We start from the raw sequence: 20,339 nt of genomic DNA on the forward strand, positions 1-20,339 counted from the left end.
GTGATTCCACTGGGGTTGGCAAGGCGGGGGGCAGTGCTGGTTTAAAGCAGTGCCTTTGTTTGTCTGAGCATCCCAGGGCCAAGGCTGCTAGCCTTCCCCTGGGAAAAAATAGCCCAAGTGAAGAAGGAAGACAGGGGTTGTTGCAGAGTTTGCGATTTAAGAGAACAAGACAAAGTTCAGTGGAAGAAGCTGGGGTGCCTCTCTTTTGTGTGTTAGTTGCTCAGTCGTGTCTGACTCTTTGTGACCCCATGGACTGTAGCCCACCAGGCTCCTCTGTCCCTGGAATTCTCCAGGCAAGAATACTGGAGTGGGTTGCCATTTCCTTCTCCAGGGGATCTTCCCAACTCAGGGATCAAACCCATGTCTCCTGCATCACAGGCAGATCCTTTATCGTAATGAGCCACCAGGGAAGCCCGACTCTCATTTATAAATGATGAAACTGGTATAGATAAGGGAAATTATTAGTGAAGATTTACTCTGAAATAGACATTGCTTTTACCTGCACACCTCAAGAGTGGTCAGAAGAATTAGTAAGATACTGTATTGGTTTGGGTTGCCAAGACCTTGAGACACAGACTGGAGTTCAAGAACTTTACTTGGGAATTGATCTTGAGAAACACAGGGCTGAGAATGAGTGAAACAGGACCTAAAAGCAATCCATGGATCATCAAGACAATTACCACCGGGCACAACCGGAGCTAAACCCTGCTGGGGAGTTCTGGGAGACAGTGTAGACCATGCCTCAGGCTCCCCCACTTGCTGAAGGAGGGAGCTGGGGTATTTGTCCATCACTGGGTATCTCCACTCTGTTATCGATTCTATTAGCAACGTTTTTGTTTCAAATGTTTTTTCAGTTTTATAAATTTCTTTCTGGTTCTTTTTAGTTAACTTCTATTTCTTTGTTGAGATCTTCCATTTTCATTTTTTCAAAAGAATGTATGATTTCTTCTCACAGCATTTTTTTATGGCTGCTTTAAGATCCTTGTCAGATAATTCCAATACCTGAATCATCAGGTATTAGCATTGGTTAATTGTCTTTTCTCATTCAAATTATTGTTTTCTGGTTTCTAGTATGACAGTTAATTTTCTACACATCCTAGAAATCTGGGCTGTTATATTATATCCAGGCCTATTTTAAATCTTCAATTTTAGCAGGCAGTTTCGCTGTTTAGGTGTACATATAGGTTCTCACCTACTTTGGGGGCTGTAGTTGCAATGACTATTTGGTTTCCAGAGCCCTTGCAATTCTAGTCTGGCCTGCTTTGCTCTTCTGGTGCGACTGGTGCAAGTGTTATCCTACTACCAAAATCAGACAAACTCAGACAAAAATGCACAGGGATCAACAGCCTTCAAGAATACAGAAGCAATGATCCTTAATAAAACATTGTCAAGTAGATTTTAGCAATATATAAAAAGAATCATACAGGCTTCCCAGGTGGCTCAGTGCTAAAGAATCTGCCTGCAAATGCAGGAGATGCGAGGAGACACAAGTTGGATCCCTGGGTTGGGAAGATGCCCTGGAGGAGGAAATGGCAACCCACTCCAGTATTCTTGCCTGGAGGATCCCATGGACAGAGGAGCCTGGCAGGCCACAGTCCACAGGGGTGCAAAGAGTAAAATGCAACTGAGTAACTGAGTGTGCACGTGTGCACATGCACACACACATACACACACACACACACAAATCATACACCATGGCTAAGCAGGGTTTATTCCAGGGTGGAAAGGCTGATTCAACATTCATGTATATATACACAATGGAATACTACTCAATCACAAAAAAGAATGAAATAATGCTATTTTCAGCAACATAAATGGAAGTACAATCATACTAAGTGAAGTAAGTCAAATAGAAAAAGACAAATATCATATGATATCACTTACTGTGAAATCTAAAATATAATACAAAAGGAACTTATTTACAAAACAGAGACTCACAGACATAGAAAACAAACTTTGGTTACCAAAGGGGAAAGGAGGGAGGGTGTGGGATAAATTAGAACTTTTGGATTAGCAGATATAAACTACAATATATAAAATAGGGGAATTCCCTGGCCATCCAGTGGTTAGGATTCTGTTTTCACTACCACATGCCTGGGTTCAATCCCTGGTTGGGGAACTAAGATCCCAAAAGCATTATGGCACAGCAAAAAAAAAAGTCTTAAAAATAAACAACAGTGACCTACTGTATAGCACAGGGAACTATATTCAATATCTTACGCGTGTGTGCATGTGTGCTAAGTTGCTTCAGTTGTGTTTGACTCTTTGCGATCCTACAGACTATAGCCCACCAGGCCCCTCTGTCCATGAGGTTCTCCAAGCAAGAATACAGGAGTGGGTTGCCATGCCCTTCTGCAGGACATCTTCCTGACCCAGGGATCGAACCCATGCCTCTTAGGTCTGTTGAATTGGCAGGTGGGTTCTTTACCACTAACGCCACCTGGGAAGCCCATATAATAACCTAGAATAAAAAAAAAAGAACAAGTTGAAGAATATATATATATATATAGAAGAAAACCAAATCACTTTGGCATACCTCAGAAACTAACACAGGATTGCAAATCAGTCAAATTGCAATTTTTTTAAAACCAGATGCATTTCTATAGGTTCAGTTCAGTTCAGTTCAGTCGCTCAGTCATGTCCGACTCTTTGCAACCCCATGAATTGCACCACGCCAGGCCTCCCTGTCTATCACCAACTCCTGGAGTTCACTCAAACTCATGTCCATCGAGTCGGTGATGCCATCCAGCCATCTCATCCTCTGCCGTCCCCATCTCCTCCTGCCCCCAATCCCTCCCAGCATCCGAGTCTTTTCCAATGAGTCAACTCTTCACATGAGGCGGCCAAAGTATTGGAGTTTCAGCTTTAGCATCATTCCTTCCAAAGAAATCCCAGGGTTGATCTCCTTTAGAATGGACTGGTTGGATCTCCTTGCAGTCCAAGGGACTCTCAAGAGCCTTCTCCAACACCACAGGTCAAAAGCATCAATTCTTCGGCGCTCAGCTTTCTTCACAGTCCAACTCTCACATCCATACATGACCACTGGAAAAACCATAGCCTTGACTAGACAGGCCTTTGTTGGCAAAGTAATGTCTCTGCTTTTGAATATGCTATCTAGGTTAGTCATAACTTTCCTTCCAAGGAGTAAGCATCTTTTAATTTCATGTCTGCAATCACCATATGCAGTGATTAAAAATGGGCAGCAAAACTAAAAATACAATTGCTTTTTTAGAAAAGAAAAGAAATACTTAGGTGTAAATCTAATAAAACACACATATATATGTGTGTGTGTGTGTGTGTGTGTGTGTGTATATACTGAAAATAATGCCAAACACTGATTTTTTTAAAAAAATCTGAGAAGATCTTAAAAAATGGAGAGACACATATTCATGGATTGAAAGACTCAACATCGTTAAGATATGAATTTTCCCCAAATAGATCTACATGTTTAATGTAATTCTGATCAAATTCAACATGATTTTTTGTAGACACAGGCAAAATTATTATAATATTTATATTGAAAGGCATAGGAACTAGAATAGCTCAAACAACTCTGAGAAAGAATAAAATGGGTAGGATCAGTCTACCCAATTTCAAAATTTCTTATGAAGCTACCATAATCTCAGTATTGGCAGACAAGACAACACATAGTTTGTGGAATAAAATAGATAACCTAGAAATATATTCATATAGATATACCCAATTAATATTTGACAGAAGAGCAAAAGCAGTTCAATGGAGGTAATGCAGTCTTTTCAGCATATCAATTGGACATCCATGGGCAAAAAATGAACCTTGACTTAAACCTCACCCTTTATACAAAAATTAATTTAATATGCACTATGGACTTAAATGTAAAACAATATGACATCCAGAAGAAAAATAAGAGGAAATATTTGAGACCTGGGACCAGCAAATGTTCTTAGATTTGACACCAAAAGCATGATCCATAAAACTTAAACCTGGGACTTCCCTGGTGGTAAAGTGCTTAAGAATCCACCTGCCAATGCAGGGGACACGGGTTTGATTTCTGGTCTGGGAAGATCCCACAGGCCTCAGAGCACCTTAACCCGTGAGCTGCAACTACTGAGCCCCCGAGCTGCAACTACTGAAGCCCCCGGGCTGCAACTACTGAGCCCCAGGCTGCAATACTGAGCCCCCGATCTGCAACTACTGAGCCCCCAGGCTGCAACTACTGAGCCCCCGATCTGCAACTACTAAGCCCCCAATCTGCAACTACTGAGGCCCGGGCTGCAATACTGAGCTCCCGGGCTGCAACTACTGAGCCCCCGAGCTGCAACTACTGAGCCCCAGGCTGCAACTACTGAAGCCCCCGGGCTGCAACTACTACTGAGCCCGGGCTGCAACTACTGAAGCCCATGCTCCTAGCGCCTGTGCTCTGCAGCAAGAGAAGCCACTACGATGAGGAGCCTGTGCACTGCAATGAAGAATAATCCTGGCTTGCTGCAACTAGAGAAAGCCTGGACACAGCAACAAAGACCCAGCACAACCAAAAATAATAAATAAATAAACAAACCACTACTGTAAGACTTTCAGGAAAAAAAAAAAAGGAAAAATTGATCATGTGAACCTCATCAAAAGTAAAACCTTGGCTCTATGAAAGACACTGGCAAGAGGATGAAAGGACAAATTGTGGATTAAAAGAAAATGTTAGCAAATAACATATAGTATAAAGAATTCTTAAAATCCAACAATTAAGAAAATCTAATTAAGATGGGCAAATATGTCTGACATTCACAGACATTTGCCAAAGAAGATAGGCAGAAACTTGTACACAAATGTCTATAGTAGCTTTATACTTATTAACCCCAAATTGAAAATCATTCAAATGTCTTTAGATGGATGAATGGCTAAGCAAAATATATAAAACATCCATATCATGCAATACTGCTCAGCAGTAAAAAGCAGCTATTAACACATGCAATAACCTCCATAAATCTCAAGGAAATTATACTGACTGAAGAAAGCCAGTCTCAAAAAGACACATACTGCATGATTCCATTATATAACATAAGTGTAACAACATAATTATAGAAACGGAGAACAGATTAGTGGTTTGTCAAGGATTAGGGTGGAGGGGAGGGAGTGGGTGCAGCCCTAAAGAACAGCATGAGTAAGGGAGTGTTGTGATGGTCCTGTTAGGTATTTAGATGTGGTGACGGTTATAGAAAACTGTACAGGAGATAAAATTGCATCCCAGGAATCTCTTCAATCCCTGGCCAACCAGGACAGTTAGCCACTCAAGCAGGAGCCAGCCAGCAGCCATTGCTGCTCTGAGGAGGAGTTTGGGCTGCACCTGGAAGAAGAGCCAGGTCCTCTGGCTGCTTAGGAAGAAGAGCTCATAGGGGCTGGAAGTGACACACACAGGAGCCACCACATCACTGGGGTGAGCGTGGCCCAATGGAGCAAACTGGCCAGAGATTCACCAATCGTTTGCTTTTCCTCCTTAGCACATGGCATGGCTAGACTGTATTTCCCAGCCACCTTTGCAGGTATATGGGGTACATGACTGAGTTCTGACCAATGAGACATGGAAGGACATGCTCTTTACTTCCCGTAGGTGGTCCTCCATGCCCTGCCCCTTCCACAGTGAGCTTTAAGCCACGCAGTGGCCCAGTGGTAAAGAATCCTCCTGTAATGCAGGAGGCATGGGTTACAGTCCATAGGGTGAGGCACAATTTAGCGATTAAACAGCAACAACAAAGAGCACAGCACAAGCTGGAAGGAACTGAGGTCCTGGCTATCCTGCAAAGAAGGACTTGCTGATCAGGAATACACACTCTGAGCATAAAGCGGTGCAGCCATTATAGCCAGCCTCATTTACTTGTGACAGCGTCCAGTAGTTCCTTAACTGATGGCTCCTGGTGTGTACACCTCCTATTCTGCCATCAGCACCACTGACCCTGATGTCCTCCCTATGTTCGGAGAGGGCGGCTGGATGGCAGACTGGGATTCCCAGACTCCCTCCCCACTACAGTTACAGAGAACCCAAGACCCTTTGAGCAGCTCTAGGTTGGGTGGGGGCCTGAATTCTGGCTCTTAGAACCCTAGAAATACCAATTCTGAAAGGATCGGAAGAAAACACAAAATCTCATCTGTGCCACTGAATGAACTGGGAACCTAAGGCCAAGAGAGAGTATAGGAGGTACTTGAGGTCCCACAACAAATCAAGGGATGAGTGGGCGCTCACTCATTCATTTTTTTCCATTCTTTTATTCATTTCACAGATATTTATTTAGCAGTTTATGTGTCCAGTGCAAGGATAAAATAGAAGATATCGGCCCTCATGGAACTCACAAACAAGCAAATTTCAAACATGAACAGGCCTGGTGGTGCTTGGTACTACAGGCATTAAAACAGGACCAAGAGACAAAGGGCACAGGCATCCTATTTTGTCTGGAGTAGTCAGAGAGGGCCCCTCAGACGAGGTAACCTAGAGTGGAGACAGGCCCTGAGGATATCAGGAATTTTCCAGGCAGTGTGTACACGCTTAGTAATTCAGTCGTGTCCGACTCTTAGCAACCCCATGGACTATAGTCCACTAGGATCCTCTGTCCATGGGATTTTCCAGGCAAGAATACTGGAGTGGGTTGCCATTTCCTTCTCCAGGGGATCTTCCAGACCCAGGGATTGAACCCGGGTCTCCTGCATTGCAGGTGGATTCTATAGCACTGAGCAACCTGGATGTGTAGGGGCTGACTCTCCAGTTTCCTAAAGGTTGATCTTCTAGGGTCACCTTATTTCTCTGCATATCCAAATCCATGTATAAGCCTGGAGAACTCATTCATTCATTCATTCTACAAACAAGTTGCATACCTCCTCTGTGTCCAGCATGAGCCAGGTTCTGGCATTCAGATATGACCTCATCTCTGGCCTTAAAGAGTTAACAATTCAGAGGAAGGGACAGACACATTTATAGTTACTACCTCATGTGATCCAAGCTGTGACAGAGAGATTGTGGAAGCCCAGAGGAGGCCCTGGACTGGCCCGAGAATCAGGGAGGGCTTCCTGGATGAAGGGTATATTCAGGATGGGTCCTGAATTACTCAGTGGGGAAGGGGGCTGGAATGTAGGCCAACATTCCATGAAGAGATCACTCATGAAAGGCTCAGAGGTGTGAGAGACTAGGAGACATCTGTGAAATACTGCAAGGAGTTGAGATCTTTGGGATTAAAGGGGTGAAAGGAGAGGTAGAGGGGAAGGAGGATATCAAAGAGGTGAGAACAAGAGGACTTGGTAGGCTCTGGTGGATGGGGACCATGCTGGGACACCTTGATGCCATCCCACCTCTGCCCTAGATTTTCTGGGCTTCCTGGCCTAGGCACCACCCATCCCTAGGCCTCAGTGGCCCATCTGTAGAATAGCCCAATTGAGAGGGATGGCTCTGACATTCTACCCAGACCCCTATGAGGTTGTTTGTTGGTGTTCGTGGAACCCTATGGAAGAAGACCGGCCAGGGCAGAGGGGCCTCACTCTCTGTGTTTCCCTTCCCCTGACACGCCCCCAAATGTCCTCATTGCACTGGGGATCTCACTAAGGACGAAAATAAGGGGCTGGAGAAGGAGATGCGGGCATTTACCTTTTTTTTTTTTTTTAACTCAAATTACACACACAGGTAAAAGGAAGAACAACGGTTCAGCAACAGACTGTCAAGGGTAAGTTCCCCAAGTAGTAGCTAAAAAGGTACAGACATGGGACCCAGACAGACCAGTGACCTGCTGTGTGATCTTAGATAAGTCACTCAGCCTCTCTGAGCTTCCCTTTCCTCCCTGGTAAAGTGGAATTAATCAGAACAGAATCTCACTGGGTTGTTTTGAAGACTGTATTCTGTATAAAGTGCTTAGAACAATGCCAAGCACATAGGCCTCAAAAGTGACAGGCAGTATTAGTAATTACTGTCACAGTTTTCAGTGGGCAAGGTGGCAGGATGCAGAAACGTACCCTTTGTTGGGAAGAAGGAGGAATTTTACCCTGAAAGGGTTAAAATTGGGCCAGCTGCTCCCAACCTGTAGATAAGGTTGGAGGAAACACAGTCCAGGCCCTGGGCCCCTTCCCTGGCGAATTTATGAGGTGCCGGTCACTTTGAGGCTTAGGAGAAAAGAAGAAAAAGAAAATCGGAGGCAGAGAGTGGGGTGGAGGGAGACGCTGAGAGCAGGACAGGGTCACCTGGCGTCTGAGCGTGTGTACCTGTGTGTGTGGCGTGGGGGACCATACCTGTGTCCGCCACGGGGCAGCGCAGGAACGACGCCAGAGCGCTCACAGCCGGACAGACCGACCTCTCGGCCCCTGGCCTGGCGACCCCCTCTGCCCCCACCGCGCGCCCGCCCCGAGCGGGTTAACGCGCCGCCCCCGAAGCGCCAGCTCCTCCCAGCCCGCCGCGTCCGGGCTCTGCCGACGCCCTCACTCGACCTGGAGGCCGGGCCCCGGGAGGACGGCGGGTCCCTGGCGGCGGGACTGACCCCGCGCCCGCGGATGCCCGGCGCCCCGCCGCACCGCCGCCGCAGGGTAGCCACTGGGTCGTCAGTCCTCCCAGGGCGCCCAGCACGCCCGCCTGAACCAGGCTGCCCAGATGCGGGCGCCACTCTGCCTGTTGCTGCTTGTCGCCCACGCCGTGGACGTGCTCCCCCTGAACCGAAGGAAGAAGCAAGGTATGAGGGGCAGCCGGCAGGATGGCCGGGCAGTGCAGCGGGATAATCGAGGGATGGCTCTGGGGGCATCTGCCTGGTGCCCGGCTCCCCAAGCCATTAGCTCTTCCAGACTGCTGTCAACCCCACTCTACAGATGGGGAGACTGAGGCCCCAGGATACTGTGGGGCAAGCTGGACCAAGAAGGCTCTCTAGGGAAGGAAAGAGCTGGCAGGGCTGACTCCTTATGCTCACTCCCTGTAATAATAGTATTGCTGGGAGGAAGGAAAGTGACTTTTGCAGAGACAGGAAGCCTCAGGTGACAGAGGCTAGGGGTGGAAAGAACTAGGGGACAGAGTCAGTGGCTCAGAAATCATCCCAAGCATCTGTACTGAGCCAGGAGGTGAGGTAAAGAGCCCTGATACCCCGGTCTGAGTCCCAGTATAGACCCTGAATCTCTGCATGACTTTCCAGAAGGCAGTGATTTCTCGTAGGTTCCCCCTGGGTGAGGCCCTGAGCTGCGTGAGCTCAGGGAGACTGGAGTTGGACAACATTTATTCTGGGATGACCTGGAAGACATCTACATCCTCCAAGAGCCTCAGTTTTTCCGTCTTGACCTCCTAGGGCCACTAAGAGGATGAACCAAGGTTCAGATTATAAATGTACTTGGGGCACAAAGCCGGGGGCCCCTTGCACTCTCACCTTGGGACTCTTTGCCATGTTCCCTCCCTGCAGGAGTCAGAATGTCCCAGGAGGTAAGTTTGAGGTTGTCCTTGCAGAGCCAGGGTTGTCAGAGTCTGTGGGGCCGAGGAGGGTGAGCGAGTTCCACACCTGAGCCAGCAGCCCTTCGACCTCTGTCCAGCTGGCAGTCTGAGAGTTGAGGGCCAAATGCCAGCCTCTGTGCCCAGGGTTTTCCACGCATGGAGGGAGTCCCCACCACATCCTCATGACATAGGGATCATCCTATTCATAGAGCCAGGTGCCAAGGCTCAGATAGGCTAAGTAACTTTGCTAAGTTGACCAGCAGGTGAGTAAGACCCTGTGTCGTCTTTCTTTCCAGCTCTGGTGTTAGGTTTGAGCAAGTCTACATGGGAAAGAGAACAAGACTGCTCTCTGGGCGCTTCTAGCCCCTTTTAGTAAAAAGCCCTGAATAGACAAAATCGCTTCTGGAGTGAAACAGGAGGCTGAGAGTGGTTGTTGGAGAATGGAGGGGTGGGCTTGGGTGGGACAGAGAGACTGAGGCCTGAAGGACTCCAGGTCCAGGCGTGACTAGACAGAGGGGTCCAGGGAAGGGAGAGGCGGGTGGACTTCAGGTGAGCTGGGGGGAGTCTGCGACCTCATGAGGACACTGGTCTGTGAACGGCCCTTTTATGGTAAAGCTCATAGCCTCTGGAGTCAGCCTGCCTTTTTCAAATCTCTGCTTCCTCAGTTACCAGCTGAGTGACCTTGGGGACATCACTTTGCCTCTTTGAACCTCAGGTTACCCAACTGAGGGTCTATTAGAAGCTCTCTAAGATTTTCTCAGTTCTCAGAAAAACAAAAAAAAAAATTAAAAATAAAAAACCTCTCTCCTCAGTAACTCCTGTTTAAAATAGGAATAATGATCTTCATATCCAACTCACAGGGCAGATGTGGGTAAGACTCAGGGAGCTAGCGTGTCTGTTAAGTGAGTAGCCAAATGCAATAGACGTTCTCCTTTCCTGCCCGTCATGTCATTGATCACTCACAACAGCCCAGGGGAGGTTGGGGGGATGCTTATTTTCTGCATGAGGAAACTGAGATTCAGAGAGAAAAACTGATCGTCCAAGGTTGCCTAGCGGGTTAGTAGCAAAGCAGGCTTGAATCCCAGCCGGTCTGACATGATGCTGAGAGGATGTCTCCTGAGCTCTGTTGATCTTCCCTTCTCAGAGCCCCAATTTCCCCATCTGAAGAGGAGCTGGTTTAGAAGAGCTTTAAGATGCTTCTCAGTTCTAAAACACATGCCACACAGACACACAGAATCAAGACGAAGAAAACTTCCAGTCCCTCTTCCAACCCCAGTTGCTCAGTGAGGAGGTCAGGCATGGCTGCACCGTTCACGGCCACTATTTGGTGAGGGGGCTACTGGCGGCCCTCCCCATGGTTGCTGATATGTTGCATCTGGAACACATGCATGTCCAGGGCAGCATCTTCTGAGAGAGGCTTTGTGACTCAGTTTACCTGTCAGGTGCAATGGAGATAGCCTTGGATTTTAGTCCCACCCCACCCCCCACTCCTTTTGGGTGAGTGGATTCCCCCAACCTACCTCCTACTCAGAGCCTTGGTTTCCCCACTGGCACTAGGGTGGAGGTAGGGGGGTAGCAGAAAGCTTCCTGTAGCCTGTTCTGCAAGGTGGTCATAGGAGTCTTGGCCAAATAGCTTTGAGCGTTGCTGGCTTCAGCAGATTTCTTGATGGCAGGACTTATCAGAGCATTCGTGGTGAAGAGGCGGAGGACAGAGAATAGGACCTTTCCCAAACCAGTTACAGATTAGCGACCATTTTTCATAAGACAGCTGCTTGGAAACTTCCACACAAGATCCCCAAGGGCCTTCCCAGCTTTGATATTCTGGTCTAACTTTGGCAAGAGAATGTGTCCTGAATGCACCTAGATATTAGCAATGCCTCTTTTCTCCTTTCCTCTCCTTTCTTTTCCCCTCCTCCCCAGCCCCTCTTCCTTCTTTAATTCCTTCCTCTCTCTATTTCCCTTGCTCATTCAATAAGCATTACAGGGCAGACCCTGCACCAGGCTCTGTGTTGGGAAATCTGGGAGTGTCAAGGTAAACGGACCTGGGGCCTGCCCTTGAGGAGTAGCTAGTGTGGAGGGATGCCCTTCCCTGGTCCTCTCCCACCTCCCATCCAGCATTTGACCTGCTCTGCGAGGTCAAGAGGAATGTTCTCTGGGCCCAGCAGCCGCTGAGGCTGAGCTGTCACCCTCAGGGCCTGGCTCCCACAGACCCGTGCTTTGTAAAGCTCCAACATCACTGTTTTTTGATGAAACCTAATTTTTCTGTTTCCAAGACAAGAAAGACGAAAAGAAAAGGCTTGAGAATGGTTCTCAGAGCTCAAGTGACTCTTACAAAACAACATGTTGATTAATTAAGTATAAATGAATCAGAACCAGATGGGGACGTTTCTCTCGAAATGCTGGGGTGTCCCGGCAATAGGACAGGCAGGGTGAGGGGTCCTGGTCTGTAACCCTGCCTTGATGTGGAGCTTCATTTAGTCAATGAGGAGAAGATAGGCTATGCCCGACTCTCCTCAGTGTCTGTGGCCTGCCGGGGAGGGACCTTGTGGATGCAACTGTCCCCCATGTTCACATGGTGCCTTTAGATCCTTCTGGACCTGGGACAGCAAAGGGCAGAGGGAGGAGCTCTGGAATTCAGGGCCCTCTCTTGCCCTGGATGTGTGATTTGGGGCAGGCCACATACCTTCTCCAATTCACAATTCCATATCTGTGAAATGGGAACTCTTTGGCGTTTGGGACGATTCACCACAGTCACAGGGAAAGGTGTCCGAAGGCATACAGTAGGTGCTTCATAAGTACTCAACCACTTCCCCCTCCATTTTACAGCAGAGCGATGCTCCCTGGGCTGGGAGGAGGGAGTCTCATGTGGGTTGAATCTCACCTCTGCCCTTCTCCCCTCTCTGAGCCTCTAGAAATAGAGATTTCTTTACAAATAAAACTATCTGTGCAGGGACTATGGCAGTACCCACTCCAGAGGCCTGTTAGGTGGACTGAATATAATAATTCTCCAAACTGAGAACCCCTGTGTTTATGTCCAGACAGGCAGCACTGTCCCCTGCCCAAAGACAGAGAGACTGAGACCCGGAAGGCACTGGCCGTGATAGAGGAGGACCTGGGTTTCCAGTCTCCAGGTCAGGGCCATGGCTGGGCACAGAGCAAGGTATATCTCACCTCCCTCTCCCCTGGGTGGAGATAGGCCTACCCCTGCCCAGCCACCAAAGGAGACCCTTAGGGCGAGCACGTGCCAGGAACTCTGCGTGTGGGTTGTGAAGTCTGACTGTGGCGCTGCCTGCATTACTCCTGTTTCCTAGACAAGAGGTCTGAGGCTCCAAAAGAGGCAGAGAGCTGCCCAGGAACTCCCAACAGCTGAGTTGGGAGGTGGGCCCAGAGTTTTGGAGGCTCCGAAGTCTGTGCATAGAAAAGGAAGTGAATCCCATCAGAGACTTGCCAAGGGCTACAAGGAAGAGTTCAGTTCAGTTCAGTTCAGTCGCTCAGTCACGTCTTTGCCACCCGTGGACTGCAGCACGCCAGCCCTCCCTGTCCATTACCAATTCCCGGAGTTTACTCAAACTCATGTCCGTTGAGTCGGCGATGCCATCCAACCATCTCATTCTCTATCATCCTCTTCTCCTCCTGCCTTCAATCTTTCCCAGCACCAGGGTCTTTTCAAATGAGTCAGTTCTTCATATCTGGTGGCCAAATTATTGGAGTTTGGCATCTGAGGCCCTCCACGACTGGACGCTGGCCCTGTCTGCAGTCGGACCTCTACCCCCAATACAAGGAGGAGGGTTGGTAGTAAAACAGGCTCAAATCCCAGTCAGTCTGACATGATTCTGAGAAGATGTCTCCTGAGCTCTGTTGGTCTTCCCTTCTCAGAGCCTCACTTTCCCCATCTGAAGAGGAGCTGGTTTAGGAGATCCTTGAGATGTTTCTCAGTTCCAAAAGACACACACACACACACACACACACACACACACACACAGAAAGAAAATGAAGACTTCCAATCCCTCCCCTATCCCCAGTTGCTCAGTGAGGAGGTCGAGCGTGGCTGCACCCACTATGGCCCCTGTGAGGGGGCTACTGGTGCCCCTTCCCACAGTAGTTAATCTGTTGCGTCTGGGACACGTGCATGTCCAGGCTAGTATCTTCAGAGAGAGACTTGTGGCAAGGAGGAGGCATCTGAGGGGAGCCCCATCAGAGGGCTAGGTCTTGGGAATTTGTCAGCCAGGAGCAGCAGTAGCATAGGAGCTGGGGACTCTCGCAGGTGGAGCAGAGGGTCTGGCCAGTGGGAAGGGCCAAAGGGGCTGTGTGGCAGAGCGGGTGGAGGTCTGACTGCAGACAGTTCCAGCATCCTGTCATGGAGGGCCTCGGATGCCATTTGCCTGTCACCATTGTCACAAAGAAATGTTTACTGAGCCCCTCCTGGGGGTCAGGCCCTAAATGAGGTGTTGACGAGGACAGCAGAGGTGTGCTCCATCATCCCTGCTGTCAGTGCTCAGCCACTCAGTCGTGTCTGGCTCTTTGCGACCCCATGGACTGTAGCCAGCCAGGCTCCTCTGTCCATGGGATTTTCCAGGCAAGAGTACTCCAGTAGTCAAGAACTACTGGAGCAGTTTCCTACTCCAGTCCCTGCTGAGAGCTCAGCATCTCCTAGAGGTGTCAGAAATGAATCCATCATGAAAAAAACGGCACAGACAGGATCCTGCTGCTTCTCAGTATAGCCCAGAGAGGCTGGTCGGTGGTGGTCCTCATCTCAGCTGAGGAATCTGAGACTCAGAGGTGGGATTGTTGCTCAGCTGAGGTGTCACAGGATAAGGGGACCCTCTTCAGTTTGTTCGCCTGCCTCCTCTCATCCATCTATTAGTCTGCTGTCTCTTCATCCATCTTTCCATCCTTCCATTTAGTGAAAAAAACTGAAGCTCATGCTGATTCAGAGCTTTTCAAACTGATGTTTACAATCATTCAGCAGATCTGGGAAATAAATTTAGTAAATGCAACTAGCTTTTAGAATGCTGAAATGGAGTAGAATAGAATAAAACAGAACAGTATAGAGTAGGATAAAATAGAGTGAAGTCAGCAAACATTTTTTGCAAAGGGCCAGATAGGTAATATTTTAAGCTTTGTAGAACATACTCTTCCTGTTTTGTTTTTTTTTTAACAAAAAAATATTAAACCATTCTTAGCTCACAGGCCATACATAAAGAAGCCATTCAGTTCAGTTCAATTCAATTCAGTCGTGTCCGACTCTTTGCAATCCCATGAATTGCAGCACGCCAGGCCTCCCTGTCCAGCACTCTCGGAGTTCACCCAAACTCATGTCCATTGAGTTGGTGATGCCATCCAGCCATCTCATCCTCTGTCATCCCCTTCTCCTCCTGCCCCCAATCCCTCCCAGCATCAGAGTCTTTTCCAATGAGTCAACTCTTCGCATGAGGCGGCCAAAGTATTGGAGTTTCAGCTTCAACATCAGTCCTTCCAAAGTACACCCAGGACTGATCTCCTTCAGAATGGACTGGTTGGATCTCCTTGCAGTCCAAGGGACTCTCAAGAGCCTTCTCCAACACCACAGCTCAAAAGCATCAATTCTTCGTCTCTCAGCTTTCTTCACAGTCCAACTCTCACATCCATACATGACCACTGGAAAAACCATAGCCTTGACTAGACAGACCTTTGTTGGCAAAGTAATGTCTCTGCTTTTGAATATGCTATCTAGGTTGGTCATAACTTTCCTTCCAAGTAGTAAGCGTCTTTTAATTTCATGGCTGCAATCACCATCTGCAGTGATTTTGGAGCCCAAAAAAATAAAGTCTGACGCTGTTTCCACTAAGTTAGCCCATGGGCCATAGTTTGCCAACCCCCTTCATGGAAAATATCAGAATGCATTGCAGATGTTAAGATGAGTTATCATTTTGAGAAGCGGGTTTTTGCTTACATGTATGTGGGAATGTGTGGGTGCGTGTGTGTACCCGTATGTAGATGTGTATGCACGTGGATGTGGGTATGTGTGAGTGTGGATGAGGGGGTGTGTGTACTCTGTGTACTGTGTGTGTGCTGACATAAAAATGTAATTTTTACTATTGTCCAAAAAGTATGGAGGCCACTGTGTCAGCTGAGCCCAGTGCAGTCCTCTCGACAGTTCTGAGAGGAGGGTTCCAGGGGATCCTGGGATTGCAGATGGGGAGTTGAAGGCCCCGTGGGTCACACAGCCGTAGGCATGTGAACCCCAAAAGTCTGGCTCTGGAGTTCCAAACAGGAGGCTAAATTGCCTTTAAAATAGCAATCGCCCTCAACATATTTGTCCTTACGCTTGTTTCTGACGGCCCTGAATGTGATGGCCATGTCCTTCCCAAGATGTTTTCTTTTCTTAAGGTGGACTTTAGCCCCAGGAAATGGAATGATCCATCGGGGTCTAAATGTCCTCCTGCATCAGACATCCCCAAGCAGCTGGTGAATAGTGGGCATTGTATGTTCCTTTCCCATCGACCCTCCCCCACCCCTGCTGGGTGGATATGGTTACCCTTCTTCCTTTACAGAAGAAGCAGGCTGGCTCAGAGAGGGAAACCGACTTATCCAAAGTCACATAGCCAATGTTCCTGATTCCAGAACCATGGGAGCAGGTCCCGCCTACTAAAGAGTGCTCTAGAAAGTCCATCTAATGCTGCCAATACCCACCCACTCATTCATATAGCTCTTCACAGTTTGCAGAACAGTTCAACTTCCATTTTCTTTCTGGAGTTCTGGAGAAAGTTTATCGAATGATGGAATGCTAGGGCTGAAAAGGCCAGTTGAGACCTTGGAGACCCGTGTTTGTGTTAAAAAAAAAAAAAAAAAAAGGAGCTTCAGGCGAGGAAGTGCCTCACCCAAGATCACCCAGCTGGGGTGGAGGTGAGGATGCAGGAAAGGGGGCAGGGCAGCGAGGGTGGCCTTGGATAGGCAGAAGAAGGCAGCTTGCTCCAGAGCCTGCAGTCTGGTTTAGAGCATCTCAGAGCCTCAGTTTCTCGGGTCACTTGGGAATGCTCCATCTGCTTTGTCTTTCTCCCAGGCCCAGAAGAAATGTTAGACGAGAGGGTGCAACTGAGAGGGCTTGCACAGCTCTGCAGAGGTTTCTTAATAACCAGAGGCCAGCCCAGGTCCAGGAGCCTTGTAAGGGCCTCCAGGGTTACCTGAGTGCCACACGGGGTCTGTGGCCTGGCTGTGTGGTTCCACGAGAGTCACCTGGTGGAGGCCTGGGACCCACGCAGAACCTCCATGCCCTTGAAGCCAGTCCTTCTGTGGACACTGTTAGGACGTAGAACAGCCCCAGGTTCTCTGAACACCCAGGGACACATACCTCGTGTATGTGTCAAAGGGGTTCTCATGGGGACACACATCTCAGTTAGCCAGAAGGAAAGGGTTAAGTGTGCTTACTCAGTCGCTTCAATCATGTCTGACTCTTTGCAGTCCCATGGACTGTAGCCCACCAGGCTCCTCTGTGGGATTCTCCAGGCAAGAATACTGGAGTGGATTGCCATGCCCTCCTCCAGGGGATCTTCCTAATCCAGGGATGGAACCCATGTCTCTTATGTCTCCTGCATTACAGGTGGATTCTTTACCGCTGCCCCTCATGTATATATCCACACACATATATGTTCCTAAAAACATTTATTTGTTTCTTTAAAGGTACTTAATTTTCACTGCAATAAAGGTTTAGAAAGTCTCTTTTTGATTTCGTTTTATGGTTATTTCCTCTATGCCAGCTGTTACCTGTATTGTTTTATTTACCAATGTCAGGTACTATGCATATAAACTGACTAAATTCTCCTAATAAGCCTGTGATGTGGGTATTATTATCATCCCCATTTTACATATGAGAAAGCTGAGGCACAGAGGGGTTGAGTGACTTTCCCTAAGTCACACAGCCAAATTCAAATCCTTCCTAGTCCCGGAGCCCAGACTCCAATTACCAAGCTCAGTTGCCTCCCAGCCTTATTTAGTCCTTGCAGCAACCTGGAAAAGGATGTTATTATCCACATTTCACAGACGAGGAGACTGAATTAAGAGAGAAAGGAGCATTAGTTAAAGAATGTGAAACTGCCATTTTTATAGGCTGAAAAAAGCCAAATATTAGTGATTTCATATGTTCCAGTCTACTAGCTTGGCAAGTAAGTTTGGCAAAGCCAGGATTTAAACCCAGATGATTTATTCCAAAGGTTGGGTCCATAGCCACCCTGCCTGGCCTTCTCCCAGTACATCCAGATAATAGCCCACGAGGTAGTTGGATCCTGTTGTTCTACAGAAGCCTTCCAAGCATGGAGAGGGCTATCAACTTGCCAGGGTCACACAGCCAGGATGGGAAGAGATTGGAATGTGCCCCCCCACTCCAGGTCTCCCTGGCCGGAGCCTCCTTGTCTCAGCTCTGTGCAGCCGTCAGCACCACCCAGGACACATACACACCCTCGGCCCCACCCTGGGGATTCCTCCAGGGTCCCGCAGTGCATGGTCTGGTCCCCGTTGTCCTCATCTTGGGCACTGCTGCCTCAGGCCAGGCCACCCCCGCCCGCCCTGGGATGATTTCTTATAATGTTGCGTGATTCACGGGGCCCCTGCTCTGTAGCCCTTCGTGGGGGCCTCTCTGGGTTTTTGTGGGTGGGGGGGGGGTTCTGTTTCACTAGCTCAGAAGAAAGGCATGCGCAAGCCTGGGGGACCCAGACCACGTAGGGAAACCACTCCCTTTCGCCAGAAGCCTCCACTTTCCCTGCAGACCAACTGCGGTGCCCACATCCGCAGGGTGGGGACACCCAGAAAGGAATGTCACAACTGCTCTTCTGCAGCCTGCTCTGCTGTTGGCAGGCAGGCACGGCTGTCTCCAGCGTGTCCCAGATGAGCGGTGGGAGGTCGACTGACTGGCACGAAGGCCACGGGCTCTGCTGCTCGCCAGCTGAGTGATGTTGGGCAGGTCACCTCTCCCTTCTGTGCCTCTGGTGTCTAATTTGCAAGATGGGGCACAAAAGGCACATAGTGAGTGCTCAGTTGGTGACTGTGAAGAGTGTTTAGTGCCGGGCAGGGAGTGCGGGATTTGGGCTCTGACAGGCCTGGGCTCAGCTCCCGGCTCTGCTACTGCCATGTTCGTGTGAAGATATTTCATTACTGAATCTCAGTGTCGTCTGTCAGTACCGTGGTGACAATAGTAGCATCTACATCATAGGACTGTCTTGAAGATCAAAATTGTGCATGTAACCCACCTGGGAGACAGTAGGTGCTAATAAATGGTGATACCAGTCATGCGTCGTAGGAAAGTTGGCTTGCTCTAGTGTCCAGGACGTTCCAGCCTAATGTCAGACATGCCCCTGCCTGGGTTTAAAAGTCCTTGGCAGACCTAACTCTTCAAAAGAACGTTATCTGGGGAAGCCCAGATTCAGAGGCTAGGGAGGTCCTAAGTGCTGTGTGTCTATAGCACAGCGATTCACCCTCTCTGAGCCTCTGCTCGCTCCTCTATGAAGGGGGACCTCAGAGAACAGCAGTGAAGATAGAAGTGTGTGTGTGTGTTGCTAGCACTTTATAAATGTATAAATGATGTGACGAGGCCTGACATCCTGCCCTCTGCCCACAGCAGCTGGAAAAATGCAGTCAGATGCTGCCTTTCAGACATACTTCTCCTTCCTCCTCCCCCCTTGCCTGCTTCTGGCAGACATGAGAGTCCAGCAGACTTAATTCATAGCACATTATCAGCCTCAGTCAAGCTGATAATGTTCTTATTTTGTATTATCTTATTTTTTCCCTATTTTTTCAATGGTTGTGCTTAGTCACTCAAGTCGTGTCCAGCTCTGTGTGCCTCCACCAGGCTCCTTTGCCCATGGAGTGTGTCGCCATTTCCTTCTCCATTTTAAAAGGTTACAAATTGTCAATGTTTAATTTTACTCTTAACATTTACTTACTTATTTTAAAATTTTCATTTTACTTAAACATCTTATTTTTATTAATTTTAATGTATTTAGTTTATTTTTATTGAAGTATAGTTAATTTACAATGTGGTGTTAGTTTCAGGTGTACAGCAAAGTGATTCAGCTATATATATATATATATATTTTTTTTTTTCAGATTCTTTTCCCTTATGGGTCATTACAAAGTACTAAGTATAGGTCCCTGTGCTATCCAGTAGATCTTTGTTGGTTGTCTGTTTTATATATAGTGCCTTGCTGCTGCTAAGTTGCTTCAGTCGTGTCCGACTCTGTGCGACCCCATAGACGGCAGCCCGCCAGGCTCCCCTGTCCCTGGGATTCTCCGGGCAAGAACACTGGAGTGGGTTGCCATTTCCTTCTCCAATGCATGAAAGTGAAAAGTGAAAGTGAAGTCACTCAGTCATGTTGGACTCTTAGCGACCCCATGGACTGCAGCCCACCAGGCTCCTCCGTCCATGGGATTTTCCAGGCAAGAGTGCTGGAGTGGGGTGCCATATAGTGCCTTAGCACTTTATAATTTACTGTCTTTGTTCTGGCCATCATCTTGTGGGTAAAAAGCTAATAAACTGTGTTATTTGCATGATATCATATCTCCTTAGATTAGTGAATTAGGCACTTATAAATAAATACTTTATATGAACTCCTTTTAAGTGTCTTTTGTGGATTTGTTCAGCTTGTCTAAAAAATGATTTTATTAGGGTTGTATCAAATGTTAATCTTTCTCCCAAGAAATGTCAAACTCAGATGAACAAACATGGTAAAAATTTCATATGATGAACATTTTTGCAGAAACAGTCTGATGCATTCTAAATGGTTGTTACTATCAAATGAAATTGCTCTCAAATTTTCTTGCAAGGGGTTAATGCAATTTATTTAAGTTTACAAATGTATTTTTATTTTATTGTTACATTTTATTTTTCTAAGCTTTTTGTTTTTATCTTTTACTTTTAAAATGCCTTTTTATTTTAAATTTTTATTAGTTTAAATTATGT

At 47.7% G+C, this 20,339-nt stretch overlaps 1 protein-coding gene across 1 annotated transcript in view; it reads left to right on the top strand.

Annotated features, from left to right (window-relative positions):
* The first annotated feature begins 8,590 nt into the window (after positions 1–8,590).
* Positions 8,591–20,339, top strand: part of RSPO4 (R-spondin 4) — a 35,266-nt gene continuing 23,517 nt past the window's right edge. The window contains exon 1 of the mRNA XM_069546352.1: positions 8,591–8,669. Coding sequence (XP_069402453.1) covers positions 8,591–8,669 — 79 coding nt within the window. The remainder of the gene's footprint in view (positions 8,670–20,339) is intronic.

Source organism: Ovis canadensis, chromosome 13 (genome assembly GCF_042477335.2).
Source record: "Ovis canadensis isolate MfBH-ARS-UI-01 breed Bighorn chromosome 13, ARS-UI_OviCan_v2, whole genome shotgun sequence".
NCBI lineage: Eukaryota > Metazoa > Chordata > Mammalia > Artiodactyla > Bovidae > Ovis > Ovis canadensis.